Source organism: Amphiura filiformis, chromosome 7, assembly GCF_039555335.1.
Source record: "Amphiura filiformis chromosome 7, Afil_fr2py, whole genome shotgun sequence".
Lineage (NCBI taxonomy): Eukaryota > Metazoa > Echinodermata > Ophiuroidea > Amphilepidida > Amphiuridae > Amphiura > Amphiura filiformis.
Window position 1 is genome coordinate 1376322 of NC_092634.1, and position 18729 is coordinate 1395050.

Here is an 18729-nt window from a genome sequence, read left to right on the forward strand (position 1 = left end):
ATATTTTGGAGGGGGGGGGGGCAAGTATTTATAAAAAAGAGTGCGAACAATATGTGAAAGTCCATGCTCTCTTGATTACAAAACTGAAAAATTTATTTTAATCCGACATTCGGTTCTCGAGATATGGCCTGTCAAAATGGCGCAAAACCAACAAATTGGCAACAACTTTCTTTTTATTTTATTTATTTTCGGCATGCAGTGTTGCCAGGTAATTTTCTAATTATATATGCATAAATTATGCAAAGTAAAGTTTTCAGATACAATTAGAAGAGGTATGGAACTGAAACTTGGTACATGGGTAGTACACATGAAATGCAACAAACCTACGGTCGCGTTTGGCAAATTTCCATTTGCATAATTAATTAGGGCCCTAATCAACTTTTCTAATTAGTGGCCCTAATTAATTATGCAAATTGAAATTGCCAAAACAACTCATAATTTTGTAGCACCTTGTGTGTACTACCCATGTACCAAGCCTCAGTATCATAGCTCTTTTAATTCTTTCTGAAAACTTTACTTTGCATAATTCATGCATATATAATTAGAAAATTACCTGGCAACTGGACTTGTCAAAAATAAAGAAAATAAAAAGAAAGTTGTTGCCAATTTGTTGGTTTCGCGCCATTTTGACAGGCCATATCTTGAGAACCGAATGTCCGATTGAAACAAAATTTTCAGTTTTGTAATCTACAAGGTAAGAGCTTTATCATATTTAAATTGAAAGAGAATCTAAATTTGTGCGTTAGCCGATAGGGCCACCTTAAATCAATTATGTTAAATACACGAATCTAAGCTAATATAGGCATTTGTTCTTTGCCGACCATGATATATATATATATATATATATTTATTTATAAAATATAAAAATTTCAAAGAACAGATCTTCGAGAATAGGTAGTCGTTACTCTGAGTTTCATGCCTAAAATGAATCGTCAGGTGATGAAATGCTTTGGAAGGACTACCAACGTGAATGAATTTACATTCCATGGTATCAACACAGCCAAAGTCTATCACAGAGTCAGTATGTCTATCGGAGATAGTCAGAGAGTGTTCAACTGCAGAACAGGAGCATAATAACAACTTTTTACAAAAGTTTGACTATCTTTTGAATAAAGTGTTCAACCCCAAAAAGGGAGAGCGTATACAAATTCAAAGAACAGACCTTCATTACAAACTTAGATTACAAAGAAGAGCGTTTCAAAATCTTACATAGAATTTTCTATCAACTTCAACGTCAATTATGAGCACAGAGAGCGAGAATTAATCTGTTACGCTGTAATGAGCCGGCACCATCCTCTCGATCGTCGCAATAGGAAAATGCGCCTAAAGGCTTGCACATAATTGCCTTCATTTCATGCATAATATTTGCCGTTTTCGTATCAATATTACATAAGCACAGGAATTACAGTAAATAAACTCATTGAACTACCAACGCAATTAATCCCGCAATTAATTCAATAAATATTGGACATTATAAGTGAATGCCAGGCTAGAATGGCAATTAATTTGATATTGGCTATTAAAAGGGCATTTCGTGATCCACAGCCTCATCTCCCCACTTTTTTCCAAAAAAGTTGAGATTTTTATATTATTGGAAACCTCTGGCTACATTGGGGAGCAGCGTGGCACACTGGTTAACGTCTTTGCCTCTGGTGCGAGAGGTCCCGGGTTCGATTCCCTGCAGGACCTAAAAAAATCCACTCTCCCCGTGGTTCATCTGGTTATGGCGGGGCAGATGATCCATGATAAAAGACTTCGTTTACAGGCGGTTCCGATCAGGGTAATGACGCCCGATTGTTGGTTACACTTGCCTGTTCTGTAAAAATACCCCGACCAGCTATCTACGGCGAACCCCTTCATTCACCAGGTCACTTGTGCCTGGCCGAAGTTTCTTCAGCGTTATCTCCTAGATTTCAGCTGTTAATGCCTAGATATGCCCGACATAAAAAAAACCCACAATATAATGTTTATGTAAAAAATATTTCTTGCAGATTAATTCGTTTAGCAAATATATCGTGACATTTGAATTTCGTTCTGGTATACCAGAACGAAATTACAACACATTGTCTATGGAGCAGTGTAATACACATTATCATGCATAACTCGCAAACGCAAAAACGGAATCAACTGAAATTTTGGAAATAAGCTTTTTTTCGTGGATATCTGAACAATGTCATAAAAGGAGGATGCTAGGATTACGAAATACTCCTTTAACTAGCGTCTTAATAATTGCTTTCTAAATTTTCTCTTACAAGAGACAAAGAATCTGACGAGTTTCTTTATAACAATGTAAATAGTTCAGTCGCATAGTGTATGGTTTTGACGTTATAGAGTGACTAGTTTCGCTTTACAAACATGGCAAATACGCGTACACCTAAAACTAACGTTTTCTTTATCGGATTATTCAATTTAAACCTCGTGGGACAAATAACATCTTTTTGACTTGTTAATATTTCCGTTGGCAATCATATTACGCGGATTTAGTAATCAACTTTGTCATTGAGTTTATAGCAGATAAAGAGAGTGTACAGTTATAACATCCCACAATGCAGTGCGTGTGTCGACAGACACATTTACTGAAAGCTGTATAGGATGTATTCAGCATCGATGAAATATACGCCAACGATGAACGGAGATTCATTGTTGCCGTAGTATTGTGTTCGCTCGTTCGATTTAATTTGACACAATTTTATTTTAAGGTTGGGCTCATCTGAAGCTGAGACGAATATAACTAACTTCGTCTCAGATCTGAAGTAAATTACAAACGATGGAAAATTAACAATCGGACATCAAACACGCATAGCAAGTAACAAAAACAACAACAACAACAAAAGAAACATAATAATGTTATTTTCTTGGATCGGTTCTTTGTTTATTTCAAATCAGTGGTTTACAATCACAAGATTTGGCAAGTTATAATACTATAGGTACAAAAATAACATTTTATAATTTACAAGTCATGGCTACATTTTGTCGCTTAATTGAGTTGAATTCTTTTGAATGTAGCTTTGTAATATACACAATATTACTCGCCAATGTCGTTGAGACATTCTTTTAATTTTCTATCCATATCGTACTGTATAGTATACTCATTTCATTTTTAATTAGTGGTTTGGATACTATAGAGCAAACTGATTGGTATCCATCAGTTTTTCTTGCGTATTGACGAGCCTGCTTCTTCAATATGCAGCATTGGATCCTCTTGAATTTCAGTTTTATCATATTAATTAATAGCATTCATCTATACTGCGCCAATAAAATATCCTTACACTTGGAAAAATAATCACAATTTCAAAACTGAACAATATTGAGGTAAATTTGTTTTTGTAATAGATGCACTATCTAATCCAGTTACAAGCAATTGAATAGACAAATGTCCCGTTTTAAAAGTGACAAAATGGCCTATACAAGGCGCAAAAAGATTCCAACAAGCGAAACAAAGAGACAACACAGTTTCTTCAATGAAGCGTTATTTAAAGCAGTTTTTATTTCAGTTTTTACTTCTCTGTACTTTTCATAACTTTCATTTTATTTGAAGCCAAGTGCATAAATTAGCCATTCACCACTCTCAAACCAGATGGCTAGTCTGTGGAGTTTTGAATAGGCCAGTTTGTCACTTTTAAAACAGGACCTTCGTCTAATCAAATGCTTGTAACTTTGCTTCTTGAAGTCACATTGGATTCAATGTGGTGTCAAAATGTGCAGGATTAGATAGTGCATCTATTAAAAAAACAAATTTACCCCAATATTTTTCAGTTTGGAAATTGTGATTATTTTTCCAAGTGTAAGGATACTTTATTGGCGCAGTATATAAATAAGGTAGCTCCTATGTTGCATTTTGATGTGGTAGTCTTGTCCATATTCACTGGAAACTGATGGTTACTAACCATTTTGATACAGCCTGTATATAAATTGACATGGTATACACATTTGATTGGATTTATATTATGTCACAATGTCATTTTGAACAATGCAGATTTCTCAGCTCACACACACTTTAAATTTCTGCTATCCAAAGTATTTTCTACCAAATGAAACCATCAAGGTGATGCTCATCACTTGTGCATCTCAGAATTAAATTTCATTTAAATTTGATTAGAAAAAGTCTTTTTTTTTGTCAACTTTAATGGGACATGGGTGTGATAATCGACTCACCCACATGTAATCAATTAGCCTCAAAGTAGATGAGAAGCGGCATTTTTTGTTTTGCAGCAACAATGCTCAAGGCATGTGATTAATTAACATCAGGTCATTCTATGAATAAGACTTCATTTCCAACAATGATATTAGAACAAAATAGTACATTCAAGTCTTATTTAAAACCTGTGTAACCGAGGATGTAGGCATTGACGCTGCTCCAATTTCTTTTGAAGCAATATAAAATATAGAGTACAATTACGTGCAACATTATGCATTTATATAACATTGGGAAGACATGTGAAATAAATTGGAAAAATAAAGTGCCAATACATCATGTACATTATCGACATTAACATCCATTATCATCGTGATCAGTACCAAGGGCCTCAAAATACATGTACTATGGATTGATTTTAAAATCACTTAGATTAAATCGTGCTTATACTTCACCCAGGGGCACGTGAGAATTGAGATTGGTCACGCATGACTTAGTTTTTGTATTCTTCAAACGATAATGTGAACAAATTGGAAAGGTTTTGTTTAAAAATTGGGTCTATTTTTAGGCGTACTTACAAAGTCTCATAACTTCCGCCTAGTAATTTTATGATTTGGTACTAATCAAAGTGTAGAATTCTCAGTACAAAGGCAAAAGAGTCAGTACGCCATTATTCTCACCGGCACCTGCTCCTGAAATTAATTGCGCAATAGCAAGAGCAATACAATGGCATAATTAATTGATTAAACCCAGTTCTGTCATTCGAAGGAAATAGAGTGCTAGGTTTATCAGCTGCAACACAAATGATCAACATGTAGCAACTAGGTATTTACGGTGCTTTTAATACGTTGATTTACATCAACATTTACTTTTTAGTACATCAACATTTAAATATTAACTTTTGCGAAACCGATAATTACGATAGTTTACTACATTATTAAGGATTATTAAGGATCGGATTTCCACAGTGCCAGATGAGCATGGGTCCAGGGCCCAAGATCTAGGTGAGAGAACTTAAGAACCTGAAAGAAGTAAAATTAAAAAACACTTAAAACAAACAAAAAAGAACAAGAAAGCGGAAAAAATATAGTGACGTATTTGGAATGCGAAATAGGTTACAAGGATGGGTTTGGGTAAGATATATAGAGCCGCATAGTCAGGCTCTTGAAAAAGTAAATCCGGCCTTCTTTGTCTCTAATCACTATATATGTCCGTCTTGCTAAGTGATCAAATAATATAAACGAGACCCACGAATCAGGTGGCTATAATGAAAGACAGATAAAAAGACTAGTTTGGGTCTGATGTCATCTGTCAATCAAACTCGAGCACGGTTTGTTTACAAGTGTCGTGATGATATGAGTTGGTGAACACGGCGGTAAAACCGGGCGCCTTATTGTTAATTTTGCACCTTCAAACATACAAACCATCTCAAAAGTTAGGTTTTAATAGTAGGAAACTTTCTTTCGCGAAGGCACCGTGTCAACAATACCTAGAAAAGTTGCCTTTTGCCTTGTAAAAGTACGTAATTTTTCGCCATTTACTGCTATTCCTTTTCTCCGAACGGCACCAGATAAATCGACCTTCCGTGTACGCGCTAATTAACCAATCAAGGATCGTAGAGAATTTGATTGACAGTGACGTCAGACGCAAACTAGTCTTTTTATCTTTGTCTTCAATTATAGCAGCCATTTACATGTAAAGTAGGTTGCTTTTTAAAGAGTACACTGAAATGTTTCCTGTTTGTGTCTCAACAGCTTTTACTTTCAATGACGGAAACATATACGGCATAGGTAAAATCACTTCCCTTGCGGATGACTACATTTCGTGTGCATCAAAGATTGCTCCAAGTACTGAATACGCCACTCCAGAAACGATGTTGGCACCAGTACGTGACAACAGATTTTTGATACAGGCAAGAAACAGACGAGTGAACCAACTGCGTAATTTTGACAAAAATAAGTAACTTATGTTAGATAACCAATAAATAAATACCGGAGTTTGTCATCTTTTTTTCTAAACCAAATGACTGTACCAACCTGGTACCAAGGCCATCTAAGTGGCGATTAACACAGATGAAATGTAATCTGTTTAAATAGTTGTACGTGCAGTCTTTCATCATCAAGCTAAATTAGTTAACATCGGAATAAATACAAATTTCATACAACTTAAAATACTACAAATCATATCGACAAAAAGTGCACAATTTTGATATTCAGTGTTTTTGTGTTTCAACTTACATTATTGTTCACAAGTGTGTTACCTAAAGTTAACAAAAACTTCGATAGTACCAAACATAAAAATGCCATGTATATTTATGTTTTTTACCTTACATTTATGTACTCTAACAATCACCACCAACAGTATTTTGTTCTATATGGAATGACCTATCAAAACCACCGACCTATACAGGCCATACAAAGCCATCAACCGGGCCCGTACGCAATGGGTACCTGTGATCCGCAAAGATCCATGTTTTGCTCTATTTTTCAATAAAAGGTCCAAAACTGAGAGGTCCACGTTTTGGTGACAATGCGTTAAAAAAGTACCATAACAGAGACATTTTATGGGGTGGGTTTAGGTCCATTTTTTACAAGAATCAAAAAATTTGCGCAAGCACACTTTTCATTCGAAAGAGGTCCACTGTTAGGAAGTTCCGCACCTCCATACAATACTGCCATCAGCATTTCAAGGTTAAGATAATAATTTTTCAATTCCATTGTCTAGATAATACACGTCTGATTATATCAATGATTTTGAACTTAAGTTCATTCGTTTTTATTATTTATGTAGCTTCTCCGGCTTCTGATTTGTATTATAATCTTAGACACATGGTTACTTAGCGTCATTGCTAGTGTTGTTTTACTGGATCCAAGTGCTCCATACATGAAAACCATACATATACAATAGGCTATTTGAGTTGAAATCCATACACCCCCGATAGTACACATGGCCTTAATCTTCCACTCAAGGAGTGTGAATTTCAAATGTGATTACCTGGATGGGTGACTCCATTTAAAATTCACACTCCTTGTGTGGCAAATTATACGTCTATGCCATGTTTTCCATAGGGTGTATGGAATTCAACTGGAATAGCCTAACATAGCTAGCGACAGACACAAGCATTCTGCATACACACACATACTTTCACATCTCCATACCTTTCTCCTTCTCTCTCACACACTCTCTTCACTTCTCTCTCCTTCACTCTGACATGTTTACAGAGTTTTGGTCTCTATTATTTTTTATTAATCTCAGTCTCTCACGCTTCCAATCTTGCCCTCTCTCTTTCCCGTACACACCTTTTGCCATTCCCATTCATTGTCTCTTTTACTTGAGCCATTTGCTTTTCATTAACATGATGAAGCTAAGTCCATTATCAAGAGATACTTATAGCGCCGTATGCACCCAGCAAACACAAAACATTTTCGACTTCATTCGCTAAAGGTTAGAAAATGTTAAAATGTCGGGTTATACAAAGGGCATATAAAGGGTAGAAAACGTTTTCATAACATTCAAAAACATTTTTGACAACTTACTGCAAATATTCAAAATAATGTTATTTAAGCGTTGACAAAAAAAATGGCAAAAAATATTTGCAAAAATATTTTGCAATAGCACTTTGAAATGATTGTTATAGCGTGTTTTCATATAAACGTTTGAAAAGTTTTTACGACCTTTATATAACCCGACTTTTAATAACATTTTTACCAAAACCAAAACCCAAAATATAACCTGTTTAAAACGTGAATTTACCTCATTTTTTCAAGATTAAAGTCAGTAAATTTGTTTTATATTATTAAATTCCATTAAATTGATCACATATGCACTTTGTTATCACTTATTTACGAACATTTGATTAATGTAATACTGTTACACTTCATGCAAAATCAACTCACTTTGACATTTAATATATCATGTTGAAATTAATGTCCACCATGATTATAAAATAATATGCACGTAATGTAATAAATCCACGATTTTATGACATAAGGTGCATTATAGGTATATCATTCTGAAACATTGTGTCAGAATGAGTTTACAAAAATATGGAATGACATATGCAAAAACATAAATTACAGGGGAAATTGTTACGGACAGTTTGATCAGCTCGTAATCGGCGGGCCTTATACCATTGCGGATTAAAATCAATATATTAATTTTTAGAATTTTGTTGTGACATCTCGCCAGAAGTATTACAAATTATTTATTGAAGTCCTGTCCCGTACTTTGTCTACTTTCTTCTTTAACAGACAGAGTATAGACCAACAAGATCAACTATATATCACTCTTAACGTGGTACTACTTTTCGGCGTAGTGGTAAAAGCCTAATAATTCCCGCCGATTACGAGCTGATCAAAGTAGGTCCCATAGTTACAACCCTTGTACTATGCATCTTGGGATCAATTGTTTACATCTAGACACGCCTGTGCTCGCCTATATCATCCGGGGTAATACAATTGGGTTGTATGGGTAATTCGTGTCACGCAATGCAGTGATTGATATAGATTGTGCCATGTAATAGTATTCCACATTTCGTGTATGAGCCACTTATCCTGAGTGGCTTTTTTTAGTCAAAACAGAATACTATACACGGCTTATTTAGAATCAACGTCTTGGAATTTATAGTGAAAAACAGAAAGCTATATACGGTTTATTTAGAATTAAGATCTTGGCACAGAGTCGAGTGGAACTGAATTAAGGGGTCCATAACCGGTCGTCATTAAGACTTCATAACCGGTTTTCTTTTCTTTCGGATTCCTTACTAGGGACCGGAGTGTGCGCTGCAAGCGTTCAATAGATAGAGTTGATGTAAGTGCTATTTTTATACATCGGCGATATAGTGAGTAAAAAATACAGTATCTGCCTTTAAACAGAAACCACATCTATGTTGGGGACAGACTGATTAAAAGAACTGAAAATATATTGTTATGAGTTTGTTAAATTCATGAATTAGAGAACAAGGTATCAGCGCGTTAGCTCTAGAGGGCAGCATATCAATTGTTAACGGTATTCAGTGTGATAAATAAGTGAGAGAGGGCGGTATACAGTGTTAGCTAACGGTGTAGCGCAGCACGGTCAACGCTCATCGCCGTTAAAAAATTATATGCTGCCCTCTGGAGCTAAAACCTTGGTCTTTACTTTAAAACAAGTCATGCGTAACATGAATTTAAACAAAAGACGAATCTGGATTTGGTCGTCTGCCAAACTGATATACGTCCCAATAAAACACCTGTTATTGTGTCATTTACTTATGGATACTGTATTGTTTCGTCTAGCTAGAGCATATTAATTAAAAAGGTACCGTTCTCACAAATAAAACGGCAATATCTGATATACCATTCATTAACACTGTGTTATTCATTGGTACGGCACACATACCACTCAATAAGTTGCACATCAGGCGCTTTTATTTGACTCTAAATCCATACCCACCAGATAGAGAGTACAATCTCTAAACGATAGAGAGCATCGTATTCGTCGTACCTAATCATTCCTAAAGCTATGACGAACGAAAGCACATCAGCGTATTCTATAGATTGTCAAGAACAGGGTTGCTGCAACTTGACTATTCATACTCTCGTACTTCCATTTTCCGACCAGAATCAGAGAAGGAGCAACAACAAGTATTTACTCGTAGAAAGATTTTTTCTTTTGTAGTTATTTTGTTCTCCTTTGAAGAATCAGGTATATTTTCAGCCCCAGAAAATAAATCCGGCAACAAAATTTATGACAAGTTTGCGTTAACAATTTTTGTCTTCAACATGTAGAGCGAAAGTCTTCCAAGTGGATCGAATTATAGGTACACACAATCGCGATTCTGATCGGAGTATGCTGACTCCATATGGACAATGATAGACGGGTTTTGAAATTTGATGACTGGCACATTTTTCTTCGGATTTCTCTAATGTCCTGAATGTTGTGCATGAATGCAAGGAACACATCTAGTGTCCGAAAGGTCTTGTGAAGTGTTCATCTGGGCACATTTTCTACAACAAAATAATAAGATACCGAACTAACAGATATCTACAAACTTAACACATTCATGTAATCCTATGCTAGTCTCTCTCAATGTGCGCTTCAACCATAGTAACTTTTCCATTTCCATATACTTTTTTGTTCAAATTCTCATCAGTAGACATATTTTTGTGATCTGTAGGCGGCGATTCATCATCGCAATCACCCTGTCCTGAATCTTTGTCGCACACGTCAACTTTATTGGATACACGGAATCTATCAATAACACTACCAGTGCTCCTGACCGACTTTCTGCTACTAACACTTGTATTTGAGCTAGCGCGAGATCGATTTTGTGGAGCTTTGAGTGTTTCTTTTGCTACTGTTTTCTCCGGAATAGGTTCTTGTTGATGAGTAGGGGGACTGGAAGGTACCCCGGAAGAACTGTTCGTAGCGTTACGGACGGCATCATCCGGTTCAGGGTGAAACCTGCATTTGCATTGCCATACGCATCCGTCATTTCTTGTGTGACAGCCATAGAAAGTCGACCCGTATTGGCTCTCATCCTAGTTTGTGTAAAAATATTCATCTCATCCAAATCAACAAAATATATTGCATAGAGTTTGACTATGTACAGACAGACTAATGTTACAGATGCATTGACGATTAACCCAAGGGAGGAGTAACTCGCCTGGTAATACGCTTCACGCGCCGTAAAATAGATCGGCGAAAACGTCATGAAAACAATAAACGTACAAAACGCGCAAAATGCGATGAAGCGTGTTTCGTTGTAATTTTCTGGTAGTTTCCTCGTGAGAAAAGCAAATATACAGCATATAGAGACGATGACGATGTTCCATACCATAATGCCAATAGTTTCTGCGTCACTTAGATTGCAAGTAAGCTGTAGATTTCTAGTGTTTTCTTGTGGGCTTTGTATCTTGACTTGTGGAGGCTCAAGTATCATAAAGATTGTTGTCCAAAAGATCTGAAATAATAAAGAGTACAGAAGTTGAACTATTGGACACATGTATTAGAATGTAGTTTTTAAAACTATAATCGGAGCCAGAGATAAGAATACTAGTCCGTGTATGACGTTTAACGCCCCACATCCTGTGATTGGTTAGTGGCTCGTAAAAAGAGGGTTGATTCATCTGGTGCCTTCATAAAGGAAAGGAATTGCAGAAAATGACGAAAAGGTACGATACATTACATACGCAAACTAGTATTTTTTTTTATCTCTGGCTCCGATATTTATTGCATCATTTTGTCAAACCAGTTAATTTTATTTTATAGGTAAGGGGACACTCAGAGTAGCTAGGTAAGCTATTTGTACATAAGTCTCTTCTTGCCTATGTAATGGTCAGCATGATAACAGTCCGACGTTTTTAGTGTGTTTTTATAGAGCGACGTACGCTGCGATTTTCCATGGTGAACTACGACAAGGTAAAGTGATAGTGAACTCTGCCTACTCTTAGCCTGGTTCATATATAGTTAGAGCTAAAATTCACATCCATAACAAACTAAAAGAAAGAAGCCGGTAATTTTAGGTGAGGGGTAAAATTATGTCAAACTGTGAACAAGTCGTACCAAATCATCATGCCACATACAGCAGTCATGTCCGGACATTTGAAAACGATATATTTGATTTCGCTTGTTAATCAAATTTATAATCGTATGAGTACTTAGTTTGTGCTGCATTATATCTGTTCTACGCATCAAGAATACGGAAAATATGTTCTCTTTCGTCTAGAAGTTGCAAAAATATTCTATACTGAAGTATGAAAAATTCATGTTGTATTGTTGAACAGCAGGTCAGTAAAACATCTTTAATGGTAACTATAGCCCACGACCAAATGCGTTAAGCACCACCCCTATATTTTTCTCTTACTATTACACTTATTCTGTTTATCTTTATAGTAATGTGAGTAACCCAAGATTTACCGGTATTCCTGTTATGGCTAGAGTAACAACTACTTGAAATGTCGAGCTTATAAACTTAGGCCTCCTTGCTGTCTTCATGCTAGCCCGGAAGATCCTGAAAAGACGAACTGTCTTTGTTGCCAAGGAAACGTAAATAAGAGATGTAGCAATTGGCTGGCCGAGGCGACGCATTACGCAGACTCCGGTACTTGGAGATACACCGAAGAGTAATGCCGTGATGTATGACATCATGATACCTGAAACAAGAGAATAATAAGTAAACATAATGGTGTATTAAGAGAGAATATTGAATAAAGTTATAAGAATATAGATATTGACAAAAGATGATAGTGTATGTCTTAAGTTTGTTTACGGAGTAAAGTATTTGAAAGAAATATATATATATATAAATTGAAAACTGGATTATTTGTAGATGAGGGTATTATGACAATTAATGATGTTGATTTACGGCGTTTTGAAGAGAATAGGAACATTGATGGCTTACGCGTTAATAATATTTTGATCAACTTGTTCTAAATTTAGGTAATTAAAGAAATATAAAAAATGGAAACTGGATTTTTTCACGTTAATAATAGTTTTGTCAGCTTGTTCTAAAAAGGACTGGGTGCGTGCGTCAAACAGTTGGCCTGCCATCAGTTAACACTCATCCTACAAGGCTGTTTTTGTTTTGCAACACAAACACCGAGAAGGGGGGTTGTTGCAACCTTCCAATTTTCGGTGTAACATGTCATTTGTCTGTGGATCGCGCTATCTAGTGATATCAAAATAAGTACATAGTCATATTTGATGGTCGACCCACGTAATGGATCTACTATTAGCATAAATCATTTGGGCGTAAACACAAACGTCTTTTGTCCTGAATTACAAACCTTAAAGGTGGTACAGCCCCTCTGCGACTACTAGGGTAATCCTGGTATGGTTATTTCTATTTGGCGGCTTAATTTGAACTTGCATTAATTAAGTTTACTTACATTCAAATCTGAGAGAAGGTTATTCGCAGCAAGTAAGAATCGTGTTGCAACTTGACCGATACTTGACAACTTTCAATTACAAATGAGTAGCTGTCAAAAGCCCAGCCTTGAAATTTGAAATAAAAACTTGGTTTAACTTGGTTATAATTTTGTTTAAGAGAGGAAGAGGGCGATTTTTTTACGGGGTGGTGTGAGCTAGCAAACCTATTTATTTGAGGGTTTAATTTTCCCACCTCCTACAAAGACTACCCTGTTATAAAGCTTCATATCAATGAATTATCTAATTCAGTTAAAATTAAGATTTGGAACGCAAGTCACGTATTCAATTTCAATTGATAGAAATTATAAGCTGCAGAAATGTTTTATATATAGTGATTATGGGTGCTGACTGCGACATACTTTGCATTTTAGACAACATTCACATACTTTGAATTTCATTTTATTTTATATTGTGTTACGATTTATTAGGCCCAAACTAAATGAAATACTGAATTGAAATTAGTAAATGTTGTTTTTAAGCACTATCGCGTGTTCTTTGTAAAATGTAGTTACCATATACTGAAACCAGCAACTTGACAAAACCTTGTTAAGCATTACAGTACAGCAAATGATACTTGACACACAGTCGTATCTAAATAAGCATCCAAAACGAGGCGAACAGAAAAACACCTTAACGCGCCCGCCCGAAGAAGTATGTCGTATGGGATTAAGCAGGAAAAGGCACTCGATAGTCTCTCGATGTTGGCTTGTCTTTCCTCAAGCATTTTGGATTTGGCCTATCATTTGCCAATAGATGGGATTGAAATGTACCTTGTGTGATAGTTGTGTTATGATGAATACATCGCACATAGTTGCGCTTACATTGGATTCTTGTCTCGGTCCCAGCCGGTTTGTGTTCCTCTGTTAGTGACGAAGGAGCACAAATCGGCTGGGGACCGAGACTAATTGGATTCATGCATTTCATACTTAGATACCCTGTATAATAAGTAAGAAACTCTAGGATTTAGCAAAGTCATATCAAAACAATACTTCTATGTAACCGCCAGATAAGTACTACGGCAGAGAAAACACACTTCAGACAAATTTGTACTGAGAAAGGATTAAATGGTTAAATAGAATATTGGACCAGAACATTTGATTGAAAATCGAAAATAATGCGAAACTTGATGTTGTGATTAACAACACGCACTATTTGCTTATTCCCGATTACAGATAATTGCAGAACGAATTTAGTCAAATAAAACATTAATTAAGTGGGGGTAATAATGTGAATGAAGTGCTGAATGATAATCTTTAGTTAGCCAAAAGGGCACTATAACTTTTTCAGAAAAAAAATATAAAGTAGTAAAGTGGCAAAAATGATAGACTAGTGAAAGTAGAATTTAGGTAAAAAAAAAAGAATAACATATCGTTTTACACTTCAATTTGCTAAGGCACCAGAAACAAATTTGTTTGATCTTTGGATCGAACATTGAGGCTGATTCGATGCTTATTATTTATGAACTAATTATTCAGAATTAATGCTAAATTTATATTGGTCAATATTGCTACAGGCAAAAATTAGTATATTATCACAATTAACAATATAAATTAATTGATTTAACAAATAATAAGGATCGATGGTCGATCGAAAGACCGAACTAATTTGTTTCTGGTGCCTAAACGTGAAGAAAAGTCTTTCAAAAAACAACTTGAGCACAAAATATACAGAAATATTAAAAATAGTTTATAATTAAACGAATGTTAATAAACTTGAATTAGTGCCACATGAGTTTCTTTCCACGTATATATTATTGTGATTATAGTTACAATTCTCTGTCACTATCACATGTCCTAGACTGGCAAAGAAACATTCTAAGAGTCATTTTTGTATCATCCCCAATGGCATGTCATAATTCTCGCTATTCGCAATAAGGGCGCCGCCAGCGGTTTGCGATGTAATCGTGATGTATCATGGGAAAATCGTGATGTATCATGGGAAAAGGTCGACATCCAAGTCCGCGCAATACGAATATTACCATGCTATTACATAGGAACACGTGACAATATTTTTAGTTTGTCAATATAACGGTATTACACGCAAATCGATAGAGAACAAATTAATTGTGCACATTTCAAATCACATTATTAAGTATTATTGAGTATCGATTCGCGTGTAACACCTTTATTTTGACAAACTAAAAAATATTGTCACGTGTTCCTATGTAATAGCATGGTAATATTCGTATTGCGCGGACTTGGATGTCGACCTTTTCCCATGATACATCACGATTACATCGCAAATCCGCTGGCGGCGCCCTTATTGCGAATAGCGAGAATTAAAGCAAACGCGATAGGAAAGTAGACGTTTTTTTTCAATGCGCAAGACTTTTGCTATATCTCTGATAGAGCTAATAATTCACGTGTACTTCAATAATTTTTCAAAACAAAATGAAAATAATAAAAATGTACAGACTAGTACCGAATTATCAATATTTGGCTTTACCCAAAAGTGGCATTCTGAACAATTTGTTTTTGGCACATTCAAATTACATAACAAATACTTTCCCTGCCTTTTTCTGTTGTTGTTGTTGATTGGTCAAATGTCGGTCTTTGGAGGCAACGCAAAACGTTTATTTTGGTTTATTTGTAGGCCTACATTAAGAAAAAAAAATCATTTAAATAAAGATTAATCTAAATGCATGATTTACAAATGAAACTTACCAGCAAATATAATGTAGGACAGTTCTCTACTTGAAGCCTTGATAAGTGGAGTCTCCTGGTTATGGACGTATAGGCCAATAATAAATAATGTCACGACTATACCAAATGTTGCAAAACAAATGATGGCAATAGCCCATGCCTCTTCTTGGACTCGGAATTCTGGATTAATGGGCACACACTCAGTAAAGTTTTCATTAGGCCAGCCATATATTTCATTCTCAGGTTCTAGACATGTTTGACATTCTGTACCATTATTTATCACAATTTCATAATCGCTGCATTTCGTACAGGTCCGGCAACACGGATTATCAGGGTTCACATTCCGTCTTTCACCAATGCCACATGGATCACTGCATACCGATTTGGGTATCCCAGTCAGGTTATCCCGAGGGTGCTCATCATATAAGTACCATGGGACGTCTTCTTTGATAACAGTTTCACTATTTTCACTTTCATCCCATTTTCCAACAGTTACAAATGTGTAATTATTTTCACCAATTTGTTGAAAGTTTTTGATCGAATAACGTCCTGGTGAATCACCATTTGCTAAAAAACTAACATTTCCATTGGCAGGACTCATAAACGACGTCGCCAACAAATATTCTAGTAAAAGTTCAGTGCCGTTTGACTCGATTGCAGGACATAATCCTGTGGTACCATTAGGGCAAAGGTCACGGAGCATGCTATCGAGAGCATATGCAAATGTCAAGACACTATCTATTACAAGTGTTTCATGCGACGATTCGTCCGAGTCTAACCCCGCAATGAGTCCCGGAGCGTTACAATCTGGTCTTGATGCAGAGATGTCTGTAAAGGTACAATTGGTGTAATGCTGTAAGAATTCAGGAAGCCAAGGGTTGTCACTGTTGAGTGGCGTCAAAGATCGGAAATAATCGTTGAATTTCGGAAGCGTACCCGAGGAAGGGACCACAGTGAAAGAACCTGCAGAGGAGAGATGCAAAAACATAGAAAGAATTAAACTTTGTTATTTGTAATTTTGGCAAGTATACATAGATGTTGATATCGCACTTACTATTACTTCAGATGTATTCTCATATCGATGACGCAATTTATTTAATAACAAAATGTATTGAAAAGTATTAGATTAGGAATTGTTCTGCTGAGAAACTCTTCATTATATGAATACTGGCAATATTATATTGTCGTCTTGGTTGTTGTCAAAACAAGCGCCAGGCAGCGACAGCGACGAGCGTGGAAACTTGCTTGTAGTGTAGATCCAATTTTAGAAAAGCCCCGCAGGGCTAGTAAGGACAAATGAAATATAAAAAGCTTAAATATTTTGATGAGAACTTCATTGTTATTAGCTGATGAATAACTATTGATTATTCATATTCTCCACCTTGATTGATGGGAATAAGAGAGGTGCTAAAGTATCCAGTTCATAGTATGCCCTTTTCTTTGCCCTATTGTGTTACGTGGAACTAATTATTGTCGTTATTTCCGATTGTTTTATCTGAGCATTTCGCAGAGATTCCATAACAATTCGGAAAATTTACATTTCGAAATAGTAATTGGTAGAATAGGTTTACAACGTGTGATATGATCAACATTTCGATAGCACATTCATTTGTCAGCACTCGACATTGCTTCCCTATCACTGCTTGTCAGTGAGCATCATGTTAGGACATCCAATTAATCGTATTACCAGTGGTCAGGAGTAAACTCTTCCACCAAGAGGACGTAATCTCCGTTGATTAACAAGGTTCCAGTGGCAACGTTGGTTTATCCGATTAAAAGGTGAAACATGTTGTCAAAAATAATAAGTTCCAACTTTTTCTAGATAAACATGATAAACATACGCCTGGAGTTCTAAACCGTTTTTGAAATGCGACCAAATTTCGCGTCAGAGCATCTGCGGGTTTTTAAATTAATATTCCTAGAAATCTTCGAATGTCCATAATTTTGTGATTCACTGGCTGAGATATCCTTGTTTACGCAGATTTATCAAATATAAGCATTTTGTGGTAGCAAAATCTTTAATGAAACAAAAATCTCGTTTTCATGTGCAGATACACCTTTTGATACGTGAGTTACGTGACTAGGCATTTCATCATCCGACTGAAACATTCCTTCACATATCAAAATAATGTTATCACAAATATTGCTGGCAGCCGCGATTTACTCTTCCAATGTGTCTTGCTAATCAACTTAAGCATTACTCCAGGGAACATGAAATACCCAAATCATGCCCGAGTCACAGATACAGATGATTAATGCTATCGCTGAAAACTGAATCAATTTGAAATGTTGAATTAATCCAGCAATTTGTGAACAAAATAATGATGGCTCGGAGACGTGGAGACATTTAATGGGATCTCGTATATTCTTGCCGATAAACGTTGATACTCTTTATCATAACGTCTGCGTAATATTTGATGTGCAGGTAAACTCCTTGAGAGTTTTACACTTAATAGACGACATGAGAGCAATCATTTCTGTTGAAATTGCAAAGTGGCCCTCTCCAAATGGAAAAAAATAAAAAACTTGAAAACTTGTGTCTTGAACAAAAACTTGTTATCAAATTACAATAAGGACGAAAGCCAACTTAAACACTCTATTTATTTTTGCAACAATAGACTGTAATAAGCGGGATATTGAGTGGCAGATAGTTGAGATATAATGTATGTAGTTAGGACTAAAGTTCTGTCTGAATAGGAAGTCGTTACTTTGAGTTTCATGCCCAAAAGGAATCGTCAGACGACACGATGAAAAGCTTTGGAGGGACTACCATTTCTTGGGAACGTGAATGAATATATACATTCCATGGTGTCAACACAGCCAAAGTCTATCCCAGAGTCAGTATGTCTATCGGATGTATAAAAATTCGAAGAAAAGACCTTCCAGAATTGGCGGTAGTCGTTACTCTGAGTTTCATGCCTAAAAGGCAATCGTAAGATGGTAGTCCCTCCAAAGCATTTCATCGTGTTGTCTGACGATTTCCTTTTAGGCATGAGTAAAAAGTTGTTATATTTGTTTATATTTATTCTGACTAAAACCCTG

General features: G+C 35.9%; 1 protein-coding gene across 1 annotated transcript; it reads right to left on the reverse strand.

Moving 5' to 3' along the window:
* Positions 1-10191: 10191 nt before the first annotated feature.
* Positions 10192-18494, reverse strand: LOC140156543 (metabotropic glutamate receptor 2-like). Its single transcript, XM_072179483.1, has 5 exons — positions 18488-18494; positions 15709-16650; positions 12035-12270; positions 10953-11078; positions 10192-10656 (listed from the first exon to the last, which is right to left on the reverse strand). Exons 1-5 carry the CDS (start codon positions 18492-18494, stop codon positions 10192-10194), a joined length of 1776 nt encoding a protein of 591 aa, XP_072035584.1.
* Positions 18495-18729: the final 235 nt, after the last annotated feature.

What these genes read in the sequence shown, in the direction of transcription:
- LOC140156543 (XM_072179483.1), bottom strand. An exon ending in GTCCTACATTATATTTGCTG is followed by an intron (nt 12,271 to 15,708) that starts GTAAGTTTCATT and finishes CTCTTGTTTCAG; the next exon opens with GTATCATGATGTCATACATC. An exon ending in CAGAAACTATTGGCATTATG is followed by an intron (nt 10,657 to 10,952) that starts GTATGGAACATC and finishes TACACAAACTAG; the next exon opens with GATGAGAGCCAATACGGGTC.